The sequence below is a fragment of the Helobdella robusta genome (assembly GCF_000326865.2).
Source record: "Helobdella robusta unplaced genomic scaffold HELROscaffold_4, whole genome shotgun sequence".
Classification (NCBI taxonomy): Eukaryota; Metazoa; Annelida; class Clitellata; order Rhynchobdellida; family Glossiphoniidae; genus Helobdella; species Helobdella robusta.
In genome coordinates this window covers 7,019,845-7,044,976 of record NW_008704902.1, presented here as the reverse complement: position 1 = coordinate 7,044,976, position 25,132 = coordinate 7,019,845, and the positions used below count along the sequence as shown (strand labels likewise).

At 34.0% G+C, this 25,132-nt stretch overlaps 1 protein-coding gene across 1 annotated transcript; it reads right to left on the bottom strand.

Moving 5' to 3' along the window:
* Positions 1-2,625: 2,625 nt before the first annotated feature.
* Positions 2,626-22,829, bottom strand: HELRODRAFT_67135 (hypothetical protein; the record flags this gene model as incomplete). Its single annotated transcript, XM_009024285.1, has 5 exons — positions 2,626-2,712; positions 2,909-3,121; positions 3,618-3,688; positions 17,044-17,113; positions 22,692-22,829. 5 exons carry the CDS (start codon positions 22,827-22,829, stop codon positions 2,626-2,628), a joined length of 579 nt encoding a protein of 192 aa, XP_009022533.1.
* Positions 22,830-25,132: the final 2,303 nt, after the last annotated feature.

Sequence of the window (25,132 nt, the reverse complement as noted above, 5' to 3'; positions counted from 1 at the left end):
GTATTTTTTCATAATTTATGTTTATTTTTAATAAGCTTTTGCTTCACTTATCAAATATAAACATTAATTATGAAAACATTTTCTTGACTCTAAATCAGTTATTTTATTGAACGAATTTTAAAAGTTAAAAATTTTATGAATTTAGTTAAGAATAATGGTATAATAAATTTAGCTAAGAGTTCTAAAACTATTCCAAAACCTAAATTAAATAAATCAGCTGGGCCGGATGAAATTTATTCTAGAATTCTGGTGGAATGTAGTAGTGTAGTTGCTGATTATTTATGCAATTTGTTTAATTTGTCATTGAATTTGCATGTGATACCTGATGTTGGAAGCACAGTATTGTGGTACCAATTCATAAAAATGAAGATGTATATTGAGTGGAAAATTATAGACCTGTTTCTTAGTGTTGTTTGTGCCGTAAGGTTATGGAGTCGATTTGTTTAATCATAGACAGTTTGGTTTTATGCCTAGAAAATCTGCTGTTTTGTTGTTATTAAAGATGTTAGATAAATGGTATTTGGCGAATGATGAGGGTAAGGAAGTTGAGGTTATATACACTGATTTTGAGCAAGCGTTTGTTAAGGTTCCTCATGATGAACTTATTAATAAATTAAAATCCTTTTATAGTGAATGATTTGATTGTGGGTTGGATATAGGATTACATAAAAATAGATCTTTCTTGGTAAAAGTTAATGGTTCAACGTTGTATAACTTTGGCGTTTTTAGTGGGTGCCGCAGGGTAGTGTATTAGGTCTTACTTTGTTAATTATTTATGTTTATGATTTATTTGATGTATTTGCAAATAGAACGGATGTAGATGTGTGTGTTATATGCTGCTGATGCCAGGTTCATTAAGAGTATTTGCTCAGATTAGGATAGAATGATTGTGCAGTCATGTTTTCAATCTTCCCAGCATCATCAATCTTTGCAACAACAAAAATATTTCTAAAAATACTATCTATTTAACACCAACATTCTTTCATACGTCAACAATATTTTCAACACTAACAATGTTTCTAACACCCAGTGATGGGCATAACTAAATTTCTTAAGTTAAACCTATTTATTTTTAACTAAATTATTTTTAACTAAATAAAAACTAATAAATAAATAAATATTTTAAACTAAATAATAAATAAATAAATAACTCTAATAATTTTAATTAAATTGTTTAATTAATTATAACTATAATCAATAATTATAATTATTAAATTATAATTGACTAAATAATTAAACTTTCAGTAGCACTTAAAAAAAAATTTGCAACTAAACTTTTAAATTAAAGTTAAACTTTCTCTAAATTTTATCCAACTTTTTTTTTCAAATGATTGGTTTTAATTCAAAGTATCATAAATAAAAACATGAAAAAAGTGTATAGTAAGAAAACAAGTTGAAAGTTATTAGATTAGAATTTTATAAAAGTTATGAAAATTTGAAAAAAAATCAGCTATAAGATTGTCAATTTTGTCTTGTGATGGATGATTTGTGTGAGTTTTTGATAATGTGTGGTTGAATATAGTGGTGAAGTGATGATGGTAAAGGTGATTATATCACTTCAATGTAATCATGTTTTAGAAAATTTTGAAAAAATACGTCATTACCGTTAAACAACTAAATCTAACTAATCAGCCTTTTTTATAATATAATTTATTTCTACAAATTTTCAAAATACTGACAAAAAACGATTCGGACGAATCTTCCATTATTTGATCGAAATATCGCATTTATATTAATCTCCAAACAACATTACTTCGTTGTTCATCGCTTTTTCAGTCTCTTGCTAACCGGTGGATCGTAAGAAAAATATGAAGTGTATTTATAATTCATCCAAGAAATTTCAAAACGAAAACATGTAGAATAGTTTTTGAAATCAACGATTTTGAGTAAATTCTTTTCTATACAGCCATTGATGACCGATTAAAAAAAATGCTTTCTATACATTTTCAATGAAAACAGGTTATAACAGAAAAAAGGTTCTGTTGATTAAAACATTTCAGTAAAACATAACAAAAACATTTTACGACGCAAAATGCATCATAGTATGTACATAATGAAGATAAGATAGATTATCATTGTTACAAAACACCGGTTACCCGTGATACAGTTTGTGGTTACAAAATAAACAACCAATGGGAGTTCTCAATGGTGGTCATGAATTGGTCATTAATAACGATTTATAAGTCTTCAATGTTTTAAAAATAAAAAGTCGATAATAAAAAAAACAACTTAAATATAAATATTATGACATTCTGATAATTACTTAAAGACAATTCAAGTTACACTTAACTGCTCATGCGTGAGCAGAAGAAATAAAGTTTAACTCTTGCATACCCAGGTGACGAGGATTTCAAAAGACCGTGTCGAACACAGCCATGGAGCTCGTTATCACTTGATCCTGTTAGGTTGAAAGTTAAAATATCGTCAAGTTGTTTCAAATGAGAATGTTGACAAAGTATCTTAATAAAAATAACTAAACTTGTTATGGTGTAAACATAACATAACAGAACATGACATGACAAACAGAACAGAACAGAAGACGACATGGAATGTCAGAACATGACCCGACACAACCTATCACGACGAAACGTAGCCCGCGATACCACAACGTAACAGAAAGGCTTTTTATATCAAAGTTTGTTGGCTGACCTTGCGGCATGTGTCGATGAACTCGTCGAACGATATGACGCCATCTCGATCAACGTCCAGCTTCTCGGGGACACGATTTTTTCCAATTAATAATTCAATTTATTTACGACATGTAATTTGTTTGAAGTGGAAATTAAATAGTATTTAAATCCAAATTTTTTAGTTATGCATGAAAGTCTAAAATTATTTAATATAGAGAGCAACTCCAATGTAAATAAACTTTTATGCTAAAGAACTTTTACAAAAACCAAAATCTGACTTCAAATAAAGCATCGACGTGATTTTTTATGACAGTGTCGTCAATTTTTGAGCTGCAAAACTTGCCCATGATATCATAGACGGATGAGACGACCATCTGCATTTCCTCGCTAGTGATCACGCCGTCCCTGTTGACGTCGTACAGGCTGAAGACCCACTGCAGCTTCTCCAGCATGGTCCCACGCAACAAGAGGGAGAGCCCCATCACGAACTCCTGCCATTGTTTGTTTGGTTATTGATGTTGATGATGATGTGATGATGATGTGATGATGTTGTTGATGATGTTGATGATGATGATGTTGTTTTATGTAGTTTAACGATCGGAATGTAGTGATACATTTACAATTTATATAGATGATCTGTGTAGAGTTTTTAATTTTGATATATTTACTATTCAGAAATCGTCTATTTATAAAATTAAATAAATGTGACAAAAATTTAATTGAACAATTCTTCATTAATTAGCTGCCCCAGCTATTCCAAAAACATTAAACAGATATCAGTGAAATGCCCGTCAATCAAAAATACCAATTAAAATTTTGTCTTTTATTTTTGTTTGATTTGTTCAACTACAACAGAGCACTGACATTTAAACAAACAGCAGACTTGCTGACTGAGACAGACAGACAAACAAACAGAAAGACAAACAAACAGAAAGACAAACAAACCTAACAGACAGGCAGAAAACAAACAAAGAAGCAAACATGTACCTCAAAACTTATGGTTCCACTGTGGTCCTGGTCGAATGTGTTGAATACGAAATGAGCGTACGCAGAGCAGTCTGAAACGATTGCATCACACGTTCATTAATTCAGTTCTTCATGCTAATTTTGTATTTTCATGAAAAAAGCAAACATTGAAAAGTGTTTGTTAAAAATTTTTTATAAACAACGTACAAGAACTATTATTTTCAATTTAATTTTTGTATAAAAATTTAAAAGTTTTGCGGCTTGTTAAATTAGTATAAAAAAGTACATGCAACAATTCGAAGTAGCATTTCAACTTTGATCTTTTCTTTCTTCCCACACAGGCTGATACCTCGTGGTTAACAAGTACCTCCCCACCACCACCAGTGGCAGCCGACATGTTTGCTTCCGACTTTCAAGTTTCGTTCTTAGTCGTACTTACATTTTTAAAAATAAATAAAGACGAATATCAACATTTGCGATGAAATTAGGAAAGGTAATACTATTTCTTGCGCCGGCACAAAACGATCCGCCGCAAATACTCCAGTGCAAAAAAAATTTCCTCTCATGTAAACCGTGAAATAAATTTGACAATAGAAGGCATGTTACTGTCAACTGAACCCAACGTGGATATTCAACAACATCATCGTCGTCATCATCATTATATCATCATCATCTATGTCCTTCGTCCATTTAATTTATTTTTCTGTAAAATTATTTTAGTGTTTTTTTTTTATTCGTCGATTCTTATAATTTTGAAAATTTCTCAATAAAAATTTTTTAGAGAGCACCTTCTTCAGTGGTAGGTGTTATACACTAGAATGAACGCACACAAAGACACACATGCACACGCACACAAAGGCACACATACACACGTACAAAAAGGCACATATGCACACGCACACAAACCACCAGAGTTGGGCAAAGGCACGGAGACGCAGAAAGCACGATCCTCAAAGATTCGCAGTTCTTCTTGTCACATGTCATTTTGTTGATGAGCTTGTGAAGAGATATTCAATTCAACATGGTGCTCGTAAAAGAAAATGTAATCATTATAATAACCTCCAAAAACTTTCTCCGCTAGCTAGTATACCATGTACAATCCAGGAGTATTATAAATGAAGGTTCATTCAAACAGCAACAGGCATTGAATATACACGATATATATATGTATAGTTATTATCACACTTTACAACTGCATGTAAAATAATATATACATAAAACTGCAGCACGGCGTTGATGTGTTTTAAACCAGATGAAATGTCATGCATTTATATTTATTTATTATGGAAATAACAGCAGCACGAAAAATCTAACAAAATTTTTTCCGGCACATAGAAAAGTACGCAGATTGACGCAATTTAAATTGCAGCAAAATTGCCACGTGAATTACGACCCTCTTACGAACGCACACAGCAAACAACATGCATCCGCTTTGTAGTCGGCACAAAATCAATGGAGTTTTAAACACGTCGGTCACATATGTTCGCAGGCTTGCTGCTGTTTTTGTCAACGAAATTAGAATGCGTTCGTTCACTCAAATCTTCATTTGTTTGTTGGTTCATCTGTTTGTTTTTTGTGTTTTGTATGTTTGCTTTTTCGATTGTTCGTTCGTCTCTGTTTCCTTTGTTTGTTATATTTAACTCATTGCTCTTTGCTTATTTGTCTAATTTAATTTTTTTGCTTGTTTGATAATTTGTTCAATCATTTACAAGTTTAGTTGAGTTCCATTTTTATAAATTTGAATGTTCACTAAACTTTTTCAACATTTTATTAGATAAAGAAAGAAAATTGTTGCAATCAGTTACGAGTAAGATAGTTGATATAGGAAGGTGCTATAAAATAAAAGCGATGCGCATGATTTTCAGATTTTTTTTATTCCTTCACTTAAAAGTTATTTCCACAGTCATTTGAAAATTTTTTTAAGAGGTTAACATTTCTGCTATTCACGAGGTGTCAGTTGGATGTCTCACGATAAATATTCCGTTGTAACCGATCGCCTATGAAACATCGGACAGGTTACATATCACAGACTCACATGGACGTATCCACACATACAGTTGCATCCCATGTACAACAGTCTGCTTACGGCGTGCTCAATAAAATTCATCAAACGAACCATTTTTTGTTTGAAATATTTTTTACTACCCGAGTTATTTATTTTAAATGCCAATCAAATCAAATACTTAGTATCACATGAAAGTGAAAAAGATTCAAATAATAAGAATCGTGAACTCGTTTTTTAAATTGAAAAAAAGACAATTTTCTTTTAAATGTTTGCGATGTACGCTGCGAATGATGATCATCGTTTGAAGTTGTGTCGTCCCACAGCAGTTGAGCAAATTTGATGGAAAATGTTGACAACCTCTGGCATCTCTCACATGAAAGTTTTATTTTATTATTTGAAACTCGGAGGGTCGAGTGCTTTGAAAATCAATGCATTTGTATGACGCTGTTTTATTTTGCGATCATGAAAGGAATTGTGGTTGTTATCTAAAATGTCACGTTGTTTTCATTTAAAAACGTAAAATCGAATTATAAAAGTTCAAAATCTTGCAGTATAGAATTTATATAGATTTGCAAAACTAATTGAATACAGTAAAAGTCCTCTAGAGAGGCCACCATTGGGGAATGACCAAACTGTCCTCTCCTCTTAACTGTCCTCTCCTCATGACTCAACATCAAAATCTTTTTTGATATACTACATAAAAAATTAAAATAAAACAACACGTTTTTAATATTGTTATGGAAGAAAATCATTCATAGTTGTCTGTTTGCCAAAACATTTTGTTTTTAACAATTCAATTTCTAAAATATTTTCAATGTTCTCAGAAAATTGTAACAATTCTCTATTGCCCATATGTATCGAATAGGAAGTTAGCTTCCTGGCACATTGTAATGCCATCTTTGTAGAAACTTCTTGGACTGGAGCCTCTTCTTCCTCTTCATCATCTTGGACTTCAAATTGTTCATGATTTTCAGAATTTTGTGGGCTATGGATTGAGTCATCATTGTTATCCATGGTTACAAAATTCTCCCAAGTAACAGAACCCAAAAGGCTGGTTATGCAATTTTTCCCCTGTCTGAGAGCAAGCTAAAAGAACAGTTATTCTTTCTTTGGCTGTCTTGATGCCTTTCCTTTTATCAGATTTCAAAACAAGTGAACGTTGTGGTAAACTGCGATAATAAAGACCTGTCTCATCTGCATTGAATATATTTTCAGGTAAGAATCCAGATGTAATCTCAGGAATCCTTTTTTTCCAATCATCAGCTATTCCATAGAATAGAATAAATACAAATATTTAAATTAGATGGCGCATTTTATCAAATATTCCATGTGTTTTTTTTTGTTATAAATTGTCCGCTCTTTAAGACATAAAAGTCAATTTGTACTTAAAACCCTGTCCGTAGTTCGTTCCTTTAAAATGTCCGTTCTTTAGGGTCTATTTAACATGCAAAACGGTTCCGTGCCAAGCAATACTGTCCGTTACTCTTATCTGTCCGTTCTTTAGGGTCCCGCTCTAGAGGACTTTTACTGTAAATGTAAAAAGCAAATTATTCATATTACTCATACGCAAAACTTCGGAACCAACGAAGCCTATTCCTTTGGATTAGATAACAAAAATTTGCAAATCAACTGACCATCACCGAAAAACCTTTAAGTTTTTCTCACCAACTGCTCACTTCCTCAGATGATACTCGCAATTAGGAATGTAAGTTCCTGTCTCATGTTGGACAGTTCTTCAACATTGCACTTAAGAATCTTGCCCAGCAAACAATCACTGCCTGATGTTCAATGGAACTACGCAAAACAAGCAAGACCAACAACACCATGTATGAATGTTTATAATGAAAGTTGTGTTGCTTTCTAAAATTAATTTGTCACACTATTTTTCAATTTGTAAAAAAAATTAGAATAGATTATTTTAAGTAAAATTAATACTTGCATGTATCAATATGTATCAATACTAAATGTATCAATAAATACAACACTGTCACAGCCAAATCAGACAAATTTGTTCAAACATCTTACGCCTTCTTTTAAATTTACATTGTATTTATTAACACAACAGCGGAATTGGATTGCAGGCTTTGAAACTCAACTTTTCCAATTCATTCAATTAAGCTGCCTGGCCATCCCACGCATCGTTTAAATCCGCCAGCAGGGCATCCAGAGTTATTCTTAGTAAAATTTTATGTACCATGTTTGTTCTCAAAGAAAATTCCATCACAGATTTAGTTTTATTGAGGGGGCTTTCTCAACAGGGGCAGATCTAGAAGGGGTGGGGATACATGCCCCCACCAGACCAGGAGAAACAAAATACTAAATATTTTTCGTTATAATATAAAAATAAACAAAAAATCATCATTAAAAGGATAATCAACTAAGAAGAATTTTAAAAATCCTTTTTTTACAGAAGTGTGAATGATCGAGAATTAGCAAAAAGTATGAAAAACCTCCCTTTTTGAACCACCTCAAAACTCTACTTCCACCTCTGATTCTTAACTACTCTTTGTTAATGCTCGCCAGTCTGACTTAATTCAACTTCTAGAACACATTGGCTAAAGTCAATATTGATGTCATGATGTCATCAGCATTAAGTCGATGACGTCAGTATGACTTTTAACATTCTTGGTGTTCTGCACATCACCTCAGATGCAACTCACTTTTGAGGTATTAAACTTGATCCAACAAAAATAACATCAAGAAAATTTATTTGGAGAGATTGATTAAAATTTTTGGATAAATTGATTGGTAGAATGAAATGGTTGGCTGGATGAGTTGATTGGTTAGATGAATTAAATGGTAAAATAAATGAATTGTACGTTAATTGACTCGTCCATTAGTTCGCCAAATGGTCATCAATTAGGTGATTGGTTGGTTGGATGGTTGATTGGTTGGTTGACTGGTTAGTAAATTGATTGGCTAGTTTTCAAATAATTATTTGTATGGATGATTGTTCGTTTACTTGATTTTTGATTAATTTTAATATTAGAAAGATATCTGGCTGAAAGGATGGTTGTTTGGATGGTTGTACTTTTCATTTCAGTTTTGGCGGACAAAAATCGATAAAGAAATATTGCGAGCATTAAAATAGTTTATCGTGTTTTTAGTTGCTGTGTCTGCTGTGTGTTGTTGTATGTACTGTGCGGTGGGAGTTGTTAGTTTTGCTATGTTGTTGTATGTGTTTTATGTTATTTTTAGTATGTGGCGTACGTGTTGTTGGTTGTTGTATGCTTCTGTTTGTGTTGTTGTTGGTAGTTTTCACAACAGTATTTGCACAAAACTTTTAATTAGAAGATAATGATTAAATGATTTTTAACCGTATGATTCACATCCTTTGTCGACTTTTGCTAATATTTCAATAATTATGTTAGCCGGGCCTGTTGTTTGTTTTCAGTTATTTAGGCATATTAGTGTTGTTGTTTGTTTACCACAACACTTTTGTTTCATCGCTGCCTTGTAGTGAAAAACGTCGCACGTAGATGCTTCTCACTCACTCACTCACTCACTCACTCACTCACTCACTCACTCACTCACTCACTCACTCACTCACTCACTCACTCACTCACTCACTCACTCACTCACTCACTCACTCACTCACTCACTCACTCACTCACTCACTCACTCACTCACTCACTCACTCACTCACTCACTCACTCACTCACTCACTCACTCACTCACTCACTCACTCACTCACTCACTCACTCACTCACTCACTCACTCACTCACTCACTCACTCACTCACTCACTCACTCACTCACTCACTCACTCACTCACTCACTCACTCATCGACGAATGACGTGGAGTTTTATTCTGTATTGATTTTCGTCGTGCCGTTGTTTGTGTGATCAGTTCGCTAGAAGCACGTGTGCCAGATTTGTGTTAATGGAAACACACTGCATCCCAAAACAACGGGGCCAGCTGTTCAAAATAATAAAATAAAAACCAGTTCTTCACATCAGTATCACAACAAAATAATACAAAATCATCATGACAATGCCAGCTTTGATGGATACAACATCTGCGTTAAGTTAAATATTTGTCGTGGTTTCGAACTTTTCAGTTGGTTGAAGATGAATTCGTGCGGCATTTTGATTGAACATGCCACACACATTACCCCGTCATTTTGATAAATAAATAAATTATTGGTTCAGTCCAGTTGATGGTTTCCTTAAACTCTGACGAAGGAACATTGTCTCGACTCGAGGCCAACATCATTGACACATGGGTATATGGACCGATGGATCAATTAAAAAACACAACAAAAAAAATCACATACACACACACAAACATACAAACACACACGCACACACTTACATATGAACGCACACACATACATACAAACACACTTACATAAACACAGAAGGCTTCAGTTAAAGCTTAAACAACTTAAAATTTTTTATGGAGCTTATAAAAAACTTAAGAGAGAGCGAAGCAAATTGAACAACTGAAGTTGTAACGTTAATAGACGTATGGAGAAATTTTTCCATTAAATGTTGAGATGCTGATTGACCAGCTTAAGCTTTGATGAATTCTTCAAGATGAAAAAGTCAAAATGTTGATATACGAATATAAAAATTGAAATTGTAAAAATTGAGTGAAATGTAGGCAAACCAAACTTAAAACAAAGAAAGCCAACAATAACACGGCGCAACTCATTATTGACGTAAGCGGACTTCATCCAACAAACGATAACATCCTACAAATGGAGAGAACTTCGAAAAGAAGAAAAAACAAGAACGACGACGAAGTGAACAACATTCCTCCCCACAGTACCACACGTCTCAATGCATCGCCTCCCACTCCGCCAAACTTATTCATCACATCTGCTGGCCAGTTGTGCTTGTGTTGATCTTTACTCGTTTGGAGAGGTTGTTTTCATCATTGTCGTTGTTACATCGCGAACGAAGTTACGTTCAGTGAGCATAGTGGTGAACCTTGAATATAAGAATCTTATTTCTTGTTTTTGAAGAATGCCATTCCCAGTATCGTTCAAATTTCAAACTTTCATTCAATCATTCGACAATACAGTGATTTATAAATTTCACAAACTCCAAAATAACTAACTACACACACACACATATATATATGTGTGTGTGTGTGTGTGTGTGTGTGTGTGTGTGTGTGTGTATTGCTTGGGTGTGTGTGCATTATATAAATATATTGTTCATCATCAAACACAGCACGATGATGATGACAACCATCACAATAAACATCCTCGCCGACCCGAGCAATTGACTGCATGGCTGCAAGTTTACGTTTTTAATCAATATCCTGGCGTACAATGTTAACTAATGCAGTATTAAATTTAATTCTTACGTGTACTGTATATGTGTGACTGCAAATAGGCTTGTTCCGTGCTCGCGAGTGAATGCGTCTGAGTAATTGTATTATGCGCCCGAGCAAACATTGGCGCTTGTTTGCGTATGATTCTCCAGTTGACATGTTGACGCAAAAACTGCTTAAACAGATTCCAACAGTTTTTCTTCGTAAAAGAATTTTCTTATAAATTCTTCGATGTTGACTCGTACGGCAGTTTAGAAGTGATGCCATCAGGAAAATAAAAGTTTCACTAATTCGCGGCGTTTGTTTGTTATTTTTATTTAACTGAAGGTGTACAAACAGACTGACAAAGAATGAAAAATTTAATAAGAAAAAAATGCATTGAAATTATCATTGTCATCATCGTCTTAGTCTCATGGTAGAGTTGTTCATCTTCACACACATCATCTTCTTTATCATCATCGCCATCATCATCATCGTCATCATTATCATCATCGTCATCAACCCTGAGACTGTCATATTATCATACAGTGTTTTGAATAGGAGAAACTGGGGAATGTGGATGGAGGTAATAAAGACATGGAAGGCTTTGTTTGCTCGGGTCAGCAGCGGTTGGCCGCTCGTTTTTGTTGACTTAGCAATCAATATTTTACATTCACAATTGTTATTATCTTCATTAGCGATACAATATAATTTAATGGGATTAATATGATGTTCAAATTAAACATGGCTTGACAAAAGTTGGTGAATCAAGGATGGATTCCGATGGTTTAATTCTATACGAGTTTAACCAATAAAATATGTGTTAAATCAAAGTTTACTGCTATAGAAAAAGCATGTGACAGTGAAAAAAGTTTAAACACGACTCAAGCAATAAACAAAATATCAGTATGATGTCGTTTATAGACATCGATACAAACATTATAAATCTATTTTTGAAGCTAGTTGTGGTCAACTTCAGAGCTTATTAGGTTGCAGTTATTTTCCTATGTGTTTAAAAACAATATAAAATTACTAATAATTAAACTTTGTTAAACGTAAATTTTTATACAACAACAGAAGCCCATTGTCGCAGAGTTGTTACATCACAAAAGCCCAACTCGCAGATTGTGGCTTCTACATCGCAAAATTCAACATCAATGATTTTAACACGTCAAAAAACATATGATTAAATATATATAAGGCCAAACCAGCCTTAATAACATCATCTAAAATAATGGTGGTAATGTTCTAACACAAGTTTTTCAATCATTTTTAATATTTATTTCTGAGGCCAAAAGATTCCCTCATACAAGAAATTTCTCAAAATCCTTCATCTGGATTCAAGATGTAAATGATGCTGCGTTAAAATGCTAACTGCAATTACTTACGCAGACACACTTTGCAGCACTGAAAATTTTATGCTTTGTTTGAAAATAATTCTGAACATCTTCAGTAGGTCGATGATTGAGGGCCTTCAGTTCCTAGGAGGTGTGTTCTGAATATCACGTGATGACGGGGTGATGATGATGATGATGATGATGGGGTGATGAGGATGATAATGTTAATGGGGTGATGATGATGATGATGATGGGATGATGGTGATGTTGATGAGATGATGATGATGCTGGTGTGGATGTTGATTGTGGTGGTGTTAGGATGATGATGTGACGTTGATGGGGTAATTATAAGCTGATGTGACGTTGAAATTGATTTTGAAATTTTTAAACATTTGATGTAGTAACATTCTTGCTATCATGCACACACAGACAACGCAAATATTTTAACACTCCGAACTGTGGAATGATATCAATTATCGATCCAAATCTCTCTTCCCTTTAAGAATACAATAACACACGTGAACACGCACACACACGTAAACACACATACACACACCACACACACACATGCAGTATTGAAATTTAAAAAAAATAACTCAAATAAAACTTGGCGGACATGAGTGAATGAGCTTAGAAACCATGAAACGTCATGCATAAATAAGTTGAAGCAGCATCAACATCCCTTACAGACTCGTTGTTGCAATGCTGCTCTGTCGCACGGTGCAACAGTTCCTAACTTCGTTGCAACGTTGATAACGTGATGAAGAGGTGATAAGAAAATTTGTTGTTAGGGAAATGACTGCACTGAATGCTTTGAAAATGAGACTTCCAATTAATATAGTTTTATATTTTCGCATAAAAGTTGTTATTACATTTCACTAAGTGAACCTAGGCAAATGGTTAACAAAGCCAGTGGTTGATTCGCATTCACTAATGCAATATTCCAGGGTTATGTTGAAAATGCAATATCAGCTATTAAATTGGATAGGAAAACAAAAAGTTATTGGCAACTACTGAAAAGGATTTTCAAAAACATCATCAAAATAGCGTAAAGAGCAATGAACAGCACCAATAAAAATCAGACTACATTTAATATTGACAAGCAAATTAAACCATACAACAACAATTTTTTTCCAACAATTTTTGTAAAAACGATATGAAAGATAGCAGTAAACAAAACTACTAAAAACATCCAGTTCTGAATAAATACGGAGAAACAGCAGCCGTAACCACAACAGCCACAGCCGTAGGAGCAGCAACAACAAAACTAACGACGACTAACGTCAAAGATACATTTAAAAAACAACGAAAAATTTCACAACCGTAGCAAAGTTAAAACGACAACATCATCATCGTCAACAACATCGACAACAACAAAATCAACAACAACAAACAACAACATCAGCATCCACAACAACAACAACAACAACATCGTCATAAACAACAAGAACATCATCAACAACATCATCAACAAGAACATCATCATCAACAACGACAACATCCATGATGCGACCCTACGGAGTTACAACTCCGAAAGTTATTTGAGAATAAGGAAGGCATCCAGTGTCTGCAGTCGACGTTCGCATTCATTTTTAATGCATTGGATGCATCTTGAGTATGCATCACGTGTATTCTTCTCAATGTTGCCATCAAACTCCATCCGATGATGCTTTTCAGATACAGTTCAGAGTGACAGTTCGACAACACGAACATTGCTTTGAAGAATTGCGATGTCTCTGTTGAAAGGTTTCAATTGAATTAAGAAAAAGATTGAATAAAAGGTTATGTAGGATTTAAAAAAAGTGAGAAGCCGCAGTAGTAGTAGTAGTAGTAGTTGTAGTAGTAGTAGTTGTAGTAGTAGTAGTAGTAATAGTAGTTGTTGTAGTAGTAGTAGTATTAATAGTAGTAGTAGTAGTAGTAGTAGCAGTTGTAGTTGTAGTAGTAGTTGTTGTACCAGTAGTAGTAGCAGTAGCAGTAGTAGTAGTAGTAGTAGTAGTAGTAGTAGTAGTAGTAGTAGTAGTAGTAGTAGTAGTAGTAGTAGTAGTAGTAGTAAGTAGTAGTAGTAGTAGTAGTAGTAGTAGTAGTAGTAGTAGTATTAGTAGTAGTAATAGTAATAGTAGTAGTAGTAGTAGTAGTTGTTGTTGTTGTTATAGTAGAAGTATCTCATTCATTTAATTTCATAGGATTAATGTTTTCGAGTTATAGATGCATCGGTGGCGTTCAATCATTTTATTTTAAAGATTTATCAGTAGACCGGAGTATTTGGATGCATCATTCAACTAAAAACATTGGAATGTATCATTTGGAATGTATCCTTCAGCTGCAACCTTGAGATGTATCATTCAAATGCATTTCACATTTGCAGCTGATTGTAGTTCCAGAACTGATATCATATCATTTAGAATGTATCATTCAGCTGCAACAGAGATGTATCATTCAAATATATCTCACATTTGCAGCTGATTGTAGTTCCAAAACTAAATAGAAAATGGTAGCAAACTTTTGTTTGTCACCTTGCAAAGTTGTTTCATGTTCTCACAAAGCATCAATTCAAACAGAAATTTACAAAACAACGAGTTTAACACTGAACTGAAACAACTCAACCACCCCCCTCCACTGAACAGCCAAAAAACTTCACGGATGGAATACTCAAAATTGTTCTCCTTTACGAGAACTAAAATGTTTATCAAACCATATAATACAAACTGAAAAGTTATTGGTGAATGATATTGTAAAATTATGAAGTATCAAACGAACCATCTACCTGATCATCATGACCAGCATTTTCATCGGCCGTTATCAACTTTTAGATTATTTCCAAATATTTTTTTTTCAAAATAATGAATGTGATATTAAATGAAACAGAGTTCTAACAAGCCGCCCACCGTGCTGCCTGCAAAGAAGCAGCCGACGAATGGAGCAAACAGCAGTTACACACCCCACATGCGGCTGCCACTTAATAATATTCACGAATCAAAAGATCAGAAGCAAGCAAAGTCAAACAAGGCCGATAGGCCGGCACGCATCAGACAACAAGCAGTTCTCATTCCACGTAATCAAACGTGGCACTCCTGGAGCCTTTATAAATCTTTTAAATATAGATGCTAAACATGACAGAGATTGCACGCTTGCACGCGTATTTATTGCCATTCGAGCAAAGCATTGTGCTCAGGGACACGAGCAAGTCGTAAACCATATATATGCAAATTTTAGGCGCTCCATGTTGCACGAGTTTCGACACGACACTAATGTTGTTTGCATGTCTTCTTCTTTGGCTGGCTCTCTGCCTGCATGGACCCGTTCCTCTTGATGTTCGTTCAATTGTTCATTTCAGCTTGTGCATTCGTTCGTTTTCTTCGTTTTCAGAATGTTATTTAGGTGGGAAGTTTTGTTTAATGGATAGCTTTTCATCGTGGTGTAATTTAAAAAAATGTAATTTCATATTGAACATAGCAGCTATCTCGTTGACGCAGCTTGTGTAAATCCGTACTAAACAGAATGGATGACAATTTTTAGAGTTTCCTGATTACGATATAAACCAATTTGTGAAGTTTAAAAATGCAAACAAGTAAGTGTTAAATTAAAATGCACAAGCTGATGTTGCGAAAGTTTAAGATGATTAACGGTAGGTGCCTGCATAAATGAAAGTGAAATTATAAAATGGGAATTTCCATTTTCTCTTTCACGCAATTTTGATAACTTTGCTTACGGGGAGGAAACTTCAATTTCATCAATTTCAAACATTCAATTTTATTAAATCATATTATATCAATTTTTTAACTTTCTTAACTTCAATAGAAATTGTCTTAATTTACTGCTCGGCTGCACATGAAATATTACGACCCTGAGTTGTAGAGTGCAGGGGGGCGAAAGGGGCTGCAATGGAACGGTTTGCAGGACCACGATGCAACTAACCGACTGAGCCATGTCAGTCAGAGAAAAAATAAATAAATAAAATTATGTTGTGTGTGACGCCTTGATTCACGTGTGTTTACATGCACTGTGTGAGTTTGTTGTTGAAATTGTTAAAAAAAAGTGAGACAATGCAATTAATCGGAATGCTTTTCGGCGAAATGAGTTTATTTTTCGAGTCCTACTTAAGGAAAGAGGAATATACTGATTCATTTATTTATTTAATCATTTTATTATTAAAATGAGCCTAGTTATAAACAACTTTTGCATCAACTTCGACATGAAAACAAGTTCAAAATGTGGTGTTTGTTATTGTAACAAAAAAAACTAGTGCACATTCACTGGAAAAAAAATTTGTTAATGAAATTCATTGAAACTTGCTAACATATATAGCGATTTATCAACATTTATTATCATTTATTAACTATAATAAAACTGTTTAACATATATTAACATATATTAACATAAATTAACATTTAGAGAATGATCACAATCTTTGAACTGATTTCTAAAATGTCATATATAAGCACACATTATCATGCGAAATATTTATTTTTATCGATGTCTTATTTAAATATTTATTAATCATTTAGCGTTCTACGGGGCTCCACACAGTACAAACAAAACTGTTCATTGCAGATTCATTCAAAATGTTTGATTTTGAATTCTTTCTACATTTAATCACGATCTCTCATTGAAAATTTCTTTTTAAGCATCCGCAGTTTTACACTCGTTTTTGTTCACACCACTGATTTATATGAATATTAAATCTAGATCGTAATTAGAGGATCGGCCTACATGTTAAACACTTTCATTCATTGACTGACATGTTCACCAGTCCGTTTATATTTACATGTTCAAATTGTTTTTAGTGGAATAACATTTTAGTGAGTATGAAAACATTTATTGTAACGAAACAAAAACTGCCTACCTCCTTGAGGGAAGAACTGTGAGTAGATGAATTTGAACGTGTCTTCGTTCACCATCCCCGACGGACATTCCTGCAAAAATAAAAAAAGTTTTACAACAATAACAACAACAACAACCATCTTTTCACCAACAAGCATCATCTGCTTGGCGTTTGTGCTTTCATGCTGTGAAATGAACTGTGATCGTTGCACGTAACGTTGTGTATGTTCTAATGATTTCATCAGTTGTGTTCAACTTCATGCGATAATATAGAAAAACTTGATAATTTTTAAAATGCTTTTTCAAGATTTGTTTGCTAAAGATAAAAACTCAATGCTTTGATTAGTGAGAACACTTTGTGTGTTGAGTACAAATTTGATTATTTAACAAACAACATTCGTTTGCATGATATGCCGAAGTGCAAGCAGCGTTTGTTGATGTCGATTGAATTATTCAATACGGTGAGGGAACAGTTGCGTCTGAAGCCACGTTCGCCCTCATAAATCATCGGTTTGTGTCTTCTCAAACAGCCCCCTCGCCACCAATTTTATTCTGCAGTCTTCTTTTGATTACTTAGTCGGCGCTCAAAGTTTGCGTATTTCGTTGTTACAATATTTCAAACTTTTTGTGAAAATGTTTAAGTTCATTTCAACTTTTTTTAATTTCACTTTTGTTGTTGCCATAAATTCCAATAATTTAAAATTTCTGAACTTATCTGAAAATTATAAACTCAGTTATAATACGTTCAAGATAAAAGTTTTAACCATTAAATGACAAATGCAATTTTATTTCTTGGTGAGCACCATCCTATTCATACTATGCATCAGAACACATCCATCAAAGCATTCTCAATTGAGCTTTCATACAATCGGGACTCGCGTTTGAAACCACAACTTGGTGAGATTCAATTATTTGAAATGAGGGAAGTCTCTAATTGGATGGTGCACGACGCAAGGCAGTTTATTACCGGTTGGAAGACTGCGAGATTGATCTTGGAGTGCTACAGGTTGAGGGATTCATTTGCATGGAACGCACCACTGCAACAAATCATAGCATCTCACGTAATTTGAGTCATTAAACATGTGACGGCATTTAAGGAATGGCAATTTTTAATCTTTCACAACTGTGCAGTACAGAACAGAGGCACTGAACGCATTCTCACACGCATTCATTTGATGCTTCTCCAAAGTATGCGTCTACGAACAGGAACGGTGGCACATTCAAGTAGATCAAAATTATTCAACATAATTGCGAGTGTACATACACGCAAACGTGCACGCACCGCAAATGCAACATGTACGTACACGCACATACTTAAGCCGTAGTACAGGAAAAATGTTGCTTACAAATCGGTGAATGAAAAATAAAGCGGATAAATCACACGCAGTTACACAAACGCGCACACATCAAAGTGTGCGTACGTGCATCAATTACACACACAGGCAAGCAGCACATGCACAACACACACGCATTCGTAGAAACATGTAAGCCCGTCACATGCTTGAACTGGCTCATAAATAAATAGACATTATAGAAGGACACGTATCAGATAGGCGCACCGTCAACCAGACACGTCATGCTGTCTCCTATGAAGACAATCTACGAAGAATTTCCACTCACACCACATCACTTCATCACATTATAAAACATCACATTGTATAACATCACATCATATTACAGTACATCACATCACACTAAAATTAATCAACATATGAACGGATGAACGTAATGCATAAGAATATGAACAAAATGCTCAATACATTATTAGTTACGAAAAAATCATGCACATCCCTGAGATGCCCTCAACCCATCTCACATAATTTTCTCATCAATAATTTTTTTCAAAAACCCACTTATGAATTATTAACCAATATAAAACTGTCTCGATGTTTAATGCATCGGTTCTCACACAGTTTCAAAATGCTGCAGGTTGTGCCGCCTAATAGAGCGCCACCAAACGTTACAAGAATCAAATTCGTTTGAGAAGTAACTTTACAAATTCTTCTTGTTACTGAAATAAATATGGAACGTTTTTGGAACACGTAACCATGAATAAGACATTGAAAACCAGGCTTCATTTCATAAATTGAATTAGAGATTGTAAGCCGGCAGGGGATAAACTTATTTGTGAACGGTTGGTTTGTTGCATGCACGTACAAAAGTATGCACGCACATTCGCAAATAATGTTTTTAATAATCTGTCACTTGTCATTCTGCAAACATGACCCGGAAGCCCATATTTTCTAGCCAAAAATTTTTCATATTTTAATATTTTGTTTTTTATTCCAATTTTTTAAGGGTTTGTTACGCAAAATTTTTTTCAACTAGTTCAAGCAATTGTGATTTACTTTTGTATCTCTCTCTCAGCACCCATGTTCGCAGGCATACAAGAACGTCGTAAACATTCAACATTCTATCTATTATTAATTTCCTTTTCAAGGTATGCTGCCACTTTTCAAAATTTTTAATGAAGCAAATCTTTTTGCAAAAGTAAACCTTTTGCCAATTTCTATTGAGCATTTGCTATTGCTGGTCATTTAACTGCCCATGTAGACATACTGGCCAGCCAACAGGATGGCTAATTTCCTAAACAAACTGGTCAGCATATTTAGTTTATTTTTCACGCTGTCCAACATTTTGCAACGTCACTTGAAGTTAGGCCTATCTAATTTTAAGTTCTTGCTAGGCAGGCATTCTATAATCTTTAATGTCTACGTGTGTTATCTTAGTCAGCTTCTTTGAACCATCTGAACAATATCGCCACTAATTTTTTTTAAAGATGATTAAATTAGTTGTTTTAATTTTCCAACATTTTCTGGAGTCAATTTTAATTTCACACTCTAAATATACTTATAGGTAACATTTTGCTTTTCAAACTTTTAAGTGTATCAAAATTTTGTGTGAAGTCAGAATGATCATAACTTTTAAAGATTTAAATTTGGTAGTTAATTTAATAGCCAATCAAACCCCATGAATAATGTCAGATAAATCTGATTTTCCGGCTTAGTTTACTGCATTTCTAACCAATGTTAACGAAATTTACCCGCCTGACATCAGCAGCGTGCATGTTAAACACTCAGATTTTAATAATGGAAGATAAAAGTGGACGTAAAGAAATGTTGTTATTAAAAATTGAAAAAAAGCCCCAAACATGAGAGTCATTTTCAAGCTGCCTGACCTGAAAAAAAGCGATCAATAACATACAAAGATTCAAATAAGTTTTAAAAAGTTGGTTTCAAGATGGAAATAAATCTTTTTATGCAAGTCTCTAGACTATTTTTTCATTCTTAAGACAACTTTGTTTCAGCTCACCTTTACTCTCTCGTTTTAAAACAAAATAATAACTTAATAAAACGTCATTGATGTTGCTGACTTGCAATTTGAAAATCAAATGCATGAAAAATGACATTTCCAATTGTTGGCTCGTCTGTCATAGAAGGTGATTGATCATACTGGAGTGCTGTTTGAACAACGAAATATTTATTGTTTGCATTTAACAATACCATTCGTGTATATTTAAATGTGTTAGAAGTAGTTAAATGTGTTGTACGTAGGCTACAAGTTGGATGTGCACACTCGCTGAAGCTTTTTTTGTGTGCAACTTTAATTTTATTTTCAAACTTTAACGTTCCAATATATACAACAGCTAAGTAAAATTAATCTTTTTCGGTGAGAAATTTCTTTAAAAGAATATTTTCTAACGGTCTAAATATAAAAACATACCTTACATCAACTTATCACAACACAAACGAACGTACGACGAATGTTTATTTGAATCTGTTTATCAGATTGAGCAAATTAGTTTTCTATGAACCCAATTTCAACTCTATTGTTATTACGTTGAACGTTTTTTAAATTGTAATAGAAAAAACTAATTAATAAAATATTTTTAAAAATCTTGGGGGAAATAGCGTTCAGTGATGTTGGTGCCATGGAGAGCTTACTTCATTTGAAGCACGAATCTCTCATGATCACAGTTCTTAATTAATGCCATGTGTCAGTTTTACCTGCTCCTGCTTTAAAGTTATCTCGTAAACTTAAAATAGCATCTCTACGTTTACAGACACGTACGCATATTTTGGTATCCATTTGTATTCTAATTTTCCCAAAAGCTCGTGAAAATTTTTTAAATTTATTCATTTTTCAAATTTCTAAATAATCAAACTTCACGACTGAAAAACCGCTTTGAAATTTACTAAAAAATTTAGTTTATAGATCATTATAGTTTAGTTTATTCGCAGTTAATTGTCACCAGTGACACTCATGTGAATTTTTATTTGAATTTTTAGGAACCATGTTAAAAACAACCATTGATGAAACACTTGGCGTTCAACAACGATAGTTATTTTAACTTTTAAATCAAAAATTGAAGCTGCTGAATGAACCCTAGTAACTGAGAATAACCCGTGCAGAGAGCTGATGTTTGACAACTTACACCTCGTTAACCTCGAAGCATCAAACGTAAAAGTGCACGCTGTGCACCGATGAATGAAGGTGTCATAAAAAAACGCGTGCGATAGTCCAACCAACGTTTCGCAGAGTGAAAGCGAACCACAGCTAGAGATAGAGCCAATGAATCATCAAATTGTTAAACAGGTGTATAGTAAATCATTCCTTTGTTATTTTGATAACTTGTGTTTTTTGAATTCTTTTATAAACAGTTGTACAAATTGTAAATAATTCCAAACAGTTTAGCTTCTAACAAGATTGGGTTGATAAAGTTTATTTAAAACCGCAGAAAAATCAGAATTAGCACAAGCCGGAGGCTTGTAGTCTGCACAGGCTGCCTGAATGACACACAGGCTCCGACATAACTGCACAAAACAAACCTGCACAGGCAAGTCTGAACGTAAACCAGATCGTGTGGAGGGCGTTATGAATTCCGTCCCGTTGATTTCGCTCCAAAAAATGTTGTAAAATTTCAGAATATTTGATTTTTTTAAATTTTTTTTAAATTTTTATATAGTGAAATATTTGTTTATACTGTCTGAATATCTAAGGGATGAATTTGTTGATGAGAACAGAACGAAAGAATTGCATTAATGAATTTGTAACCGATCGATAAAAAACTAATCAGACGAATTATCTTCTCCGGATGAAGTCAAAACCAACACTATTAAAATGAAATATTCGGCAGCATCCAGTGAACGTTGTTACGAGTGACTAATTGATTCTCTCAACATAACTTCCTTGCCGCACTGCTACAAAACTTCGCATGAATTAAATACTTATATTCCTCTTGTAAATCGCTTTACTTATTTGCAAGAGCCACACATTATAGCAAAAATTTAACTTCATGTTTTGAAAAATTTTAAATGTCATAAGAAATAATGAAACCGAGACAACAGCACATCTGCACAAAGGACCGATACATCAAATCCCGTTTGCAAGCACATGTGTACAAAAAATTGTTTGCAAAAAAAGAGTCAAATTCAACTTAACAAACAAAAAGCAAAAGATAGCGAGAGAGAAAAAGGTAAACGTTAATAAAATAGACAATTGTTATACAATACACGTTGTAATCAGCGAAAGAAAAATGAAAACGCGTGAGATATTTCACGGGAAACAAATGAGTTGCGTGTAACGATGAAATAGATAAAAATATAGAAAAAAGTTTTCAAAGAAAAAAATATTTTCACATGCAAACAACAAAAGGAAGAAAGGAAATACATTTTTGAAACCCCTGTACATGATCTGCAGCTCCTTCCTGCTGAACTTGGTACTGTGGCACAACGCATCCAGGCCTTCAGATTTGCTCCTTATTGACTGCTTCTCCACTTCCACTTCTTGAACTTCTAAAAAATTCATTCGTATGTTGATGTGTGTGTGTCAGTGTGTTGGTGTTCAGAGGGAAAAATGTGATGGGGATTGTCATAACGTGGATGATCAATGGTGGTGGTGAAGGTGGAAACTCGGATGATGACAACGTACCAAACATCCAACCTCACGAAATAGTAAAATATTTCAATGGACAGATTTTATTGAACTTTAAAATTTTTTTTCAATTCAAAATAATGTACAATATATTTTATAGAAGTAATGTTTCATATTTTGTTATTTTGCCATGTTTCATTCATCGTGTTCTGCTGCTCTGATCCCAGCTGAGTCATTCAAACGACATCATTAACAAATTGAGGATAAAGATATAACAACAACCTACGCTATGCAATTAGGATGAACATGTTCTGACAAAACATTGTGACAAAAAAACATTCATTTAACAACAACAATAAAAACATCCAAACAAAAATTTAATCTAAGCATTTTTATTTTCTGCGCTGTTTCGATGGGAGACTCTAAAAAATTAGTTGCAATTTGTGAATTAATTAATTTAAAATTAAATTTTATTTGAAAAGTGAAATTGTATAAAATGTGCATATATATAATTGAGAGCATAATAATCATGAGAAGAAGAACACAACGAACCCGATATGACGAATGAAGGCTTACTCACAATTCACGTAGTGTCTTCAAATATTCCAGCAAACAACTTTCATCATACCTAACCGCAGGCACATCAAACGCACAAAACATGCACGTACAAAACACTAAACACCCAGCATACATATGGTCAAAACATACAGACATACATGCATACGTGAACACGCTCACATACATACATATCTACATACCTACATACCTACCTACCTACATACATACATACATACATACATACATACATACATACATACATACATACATACATACATACATACATACATACATACATACATACATACATACATACATACATACATACATACATACATACATACATACATACATACATACATACATACATACATACATACATACATACATACATACATACATACATACATACATACATACATACATACATACATTCATACATACATACATACATACATACATACCAATATGCTTGCCAATACATACTTGCCAATATGCATCGAGATTCTTGGCCGGATGGACCTCAACACCCTTAAATTTCTTAAGGAAATATGCAAAATGATCAGTGTCAGATCAGGCGACAGCAGGGAACTGTTTTTCGCAACTAACCACATTTCGTGCTTGTTGCAGCGGTTCCTGCGTGTCTGTGTGCTTGAAAATACCCAACTGAATGCCGACATGTGCAATTAACGACAAATCAAAGTGTTAATCCATTTGTTACTTGGTGTTTGACGGTTCAGTGTCACTCATCATGTTTTGGTTTTAACATATATACATACATACATACATACATACGTACGTACGTACATACATACATACATACATACATACATACATACATACATACATACATACATACATACATACATACATACATACATACATACATACATACATACATACATACATACATACATACATACATACATACATACATACATACATACATACATACATACATACATACATACATACATACATACATACATACATACATACATACATACATACATACATACATACATACATACATACATACATACATACATACATACATACATACATACATACATACATACATACATACATACATACATACATACATACATACATACATACATACATACATACATACATACATACATACATACATACATACATACATACATACATACATACATACATACATACATACATACATACATACATACATACATACATACATACATACATACATACATACATACATACATACATACATACATACATACATACATACATACATACATACATCGCAGAGCTGAAATTCGCCCTCGACCGAGTGTCTCATCTTCCGGTCCACGACGCGCTGACCATCGTCCGCAACGCCCTTAGTTTGCCTAGATTGATGTATTTCCTTCGTACATCCTTCTCGGTTGATGCATCCATTTTGGGCGGATTCGATGGCGCCCTGAGGTCAGCTTTGTCAGCCCTATGCAATGTTGAGTTGACAGACAGGGGCTGGTCTCAGGCCCAGTTGCCGGTTCGGTTTGGGGGACTGGGGTTGTTAAGCGTGGTCTAGCTGGCACCTATTGTTTACAAATCATCTGCCGCTGCCACGCTCGACCTGCAGTCTGCCCTGCTCCGGCATCTTTCACGAATCTTGGTACCCTACCAGCATCACCCAACCGAGCAAAACA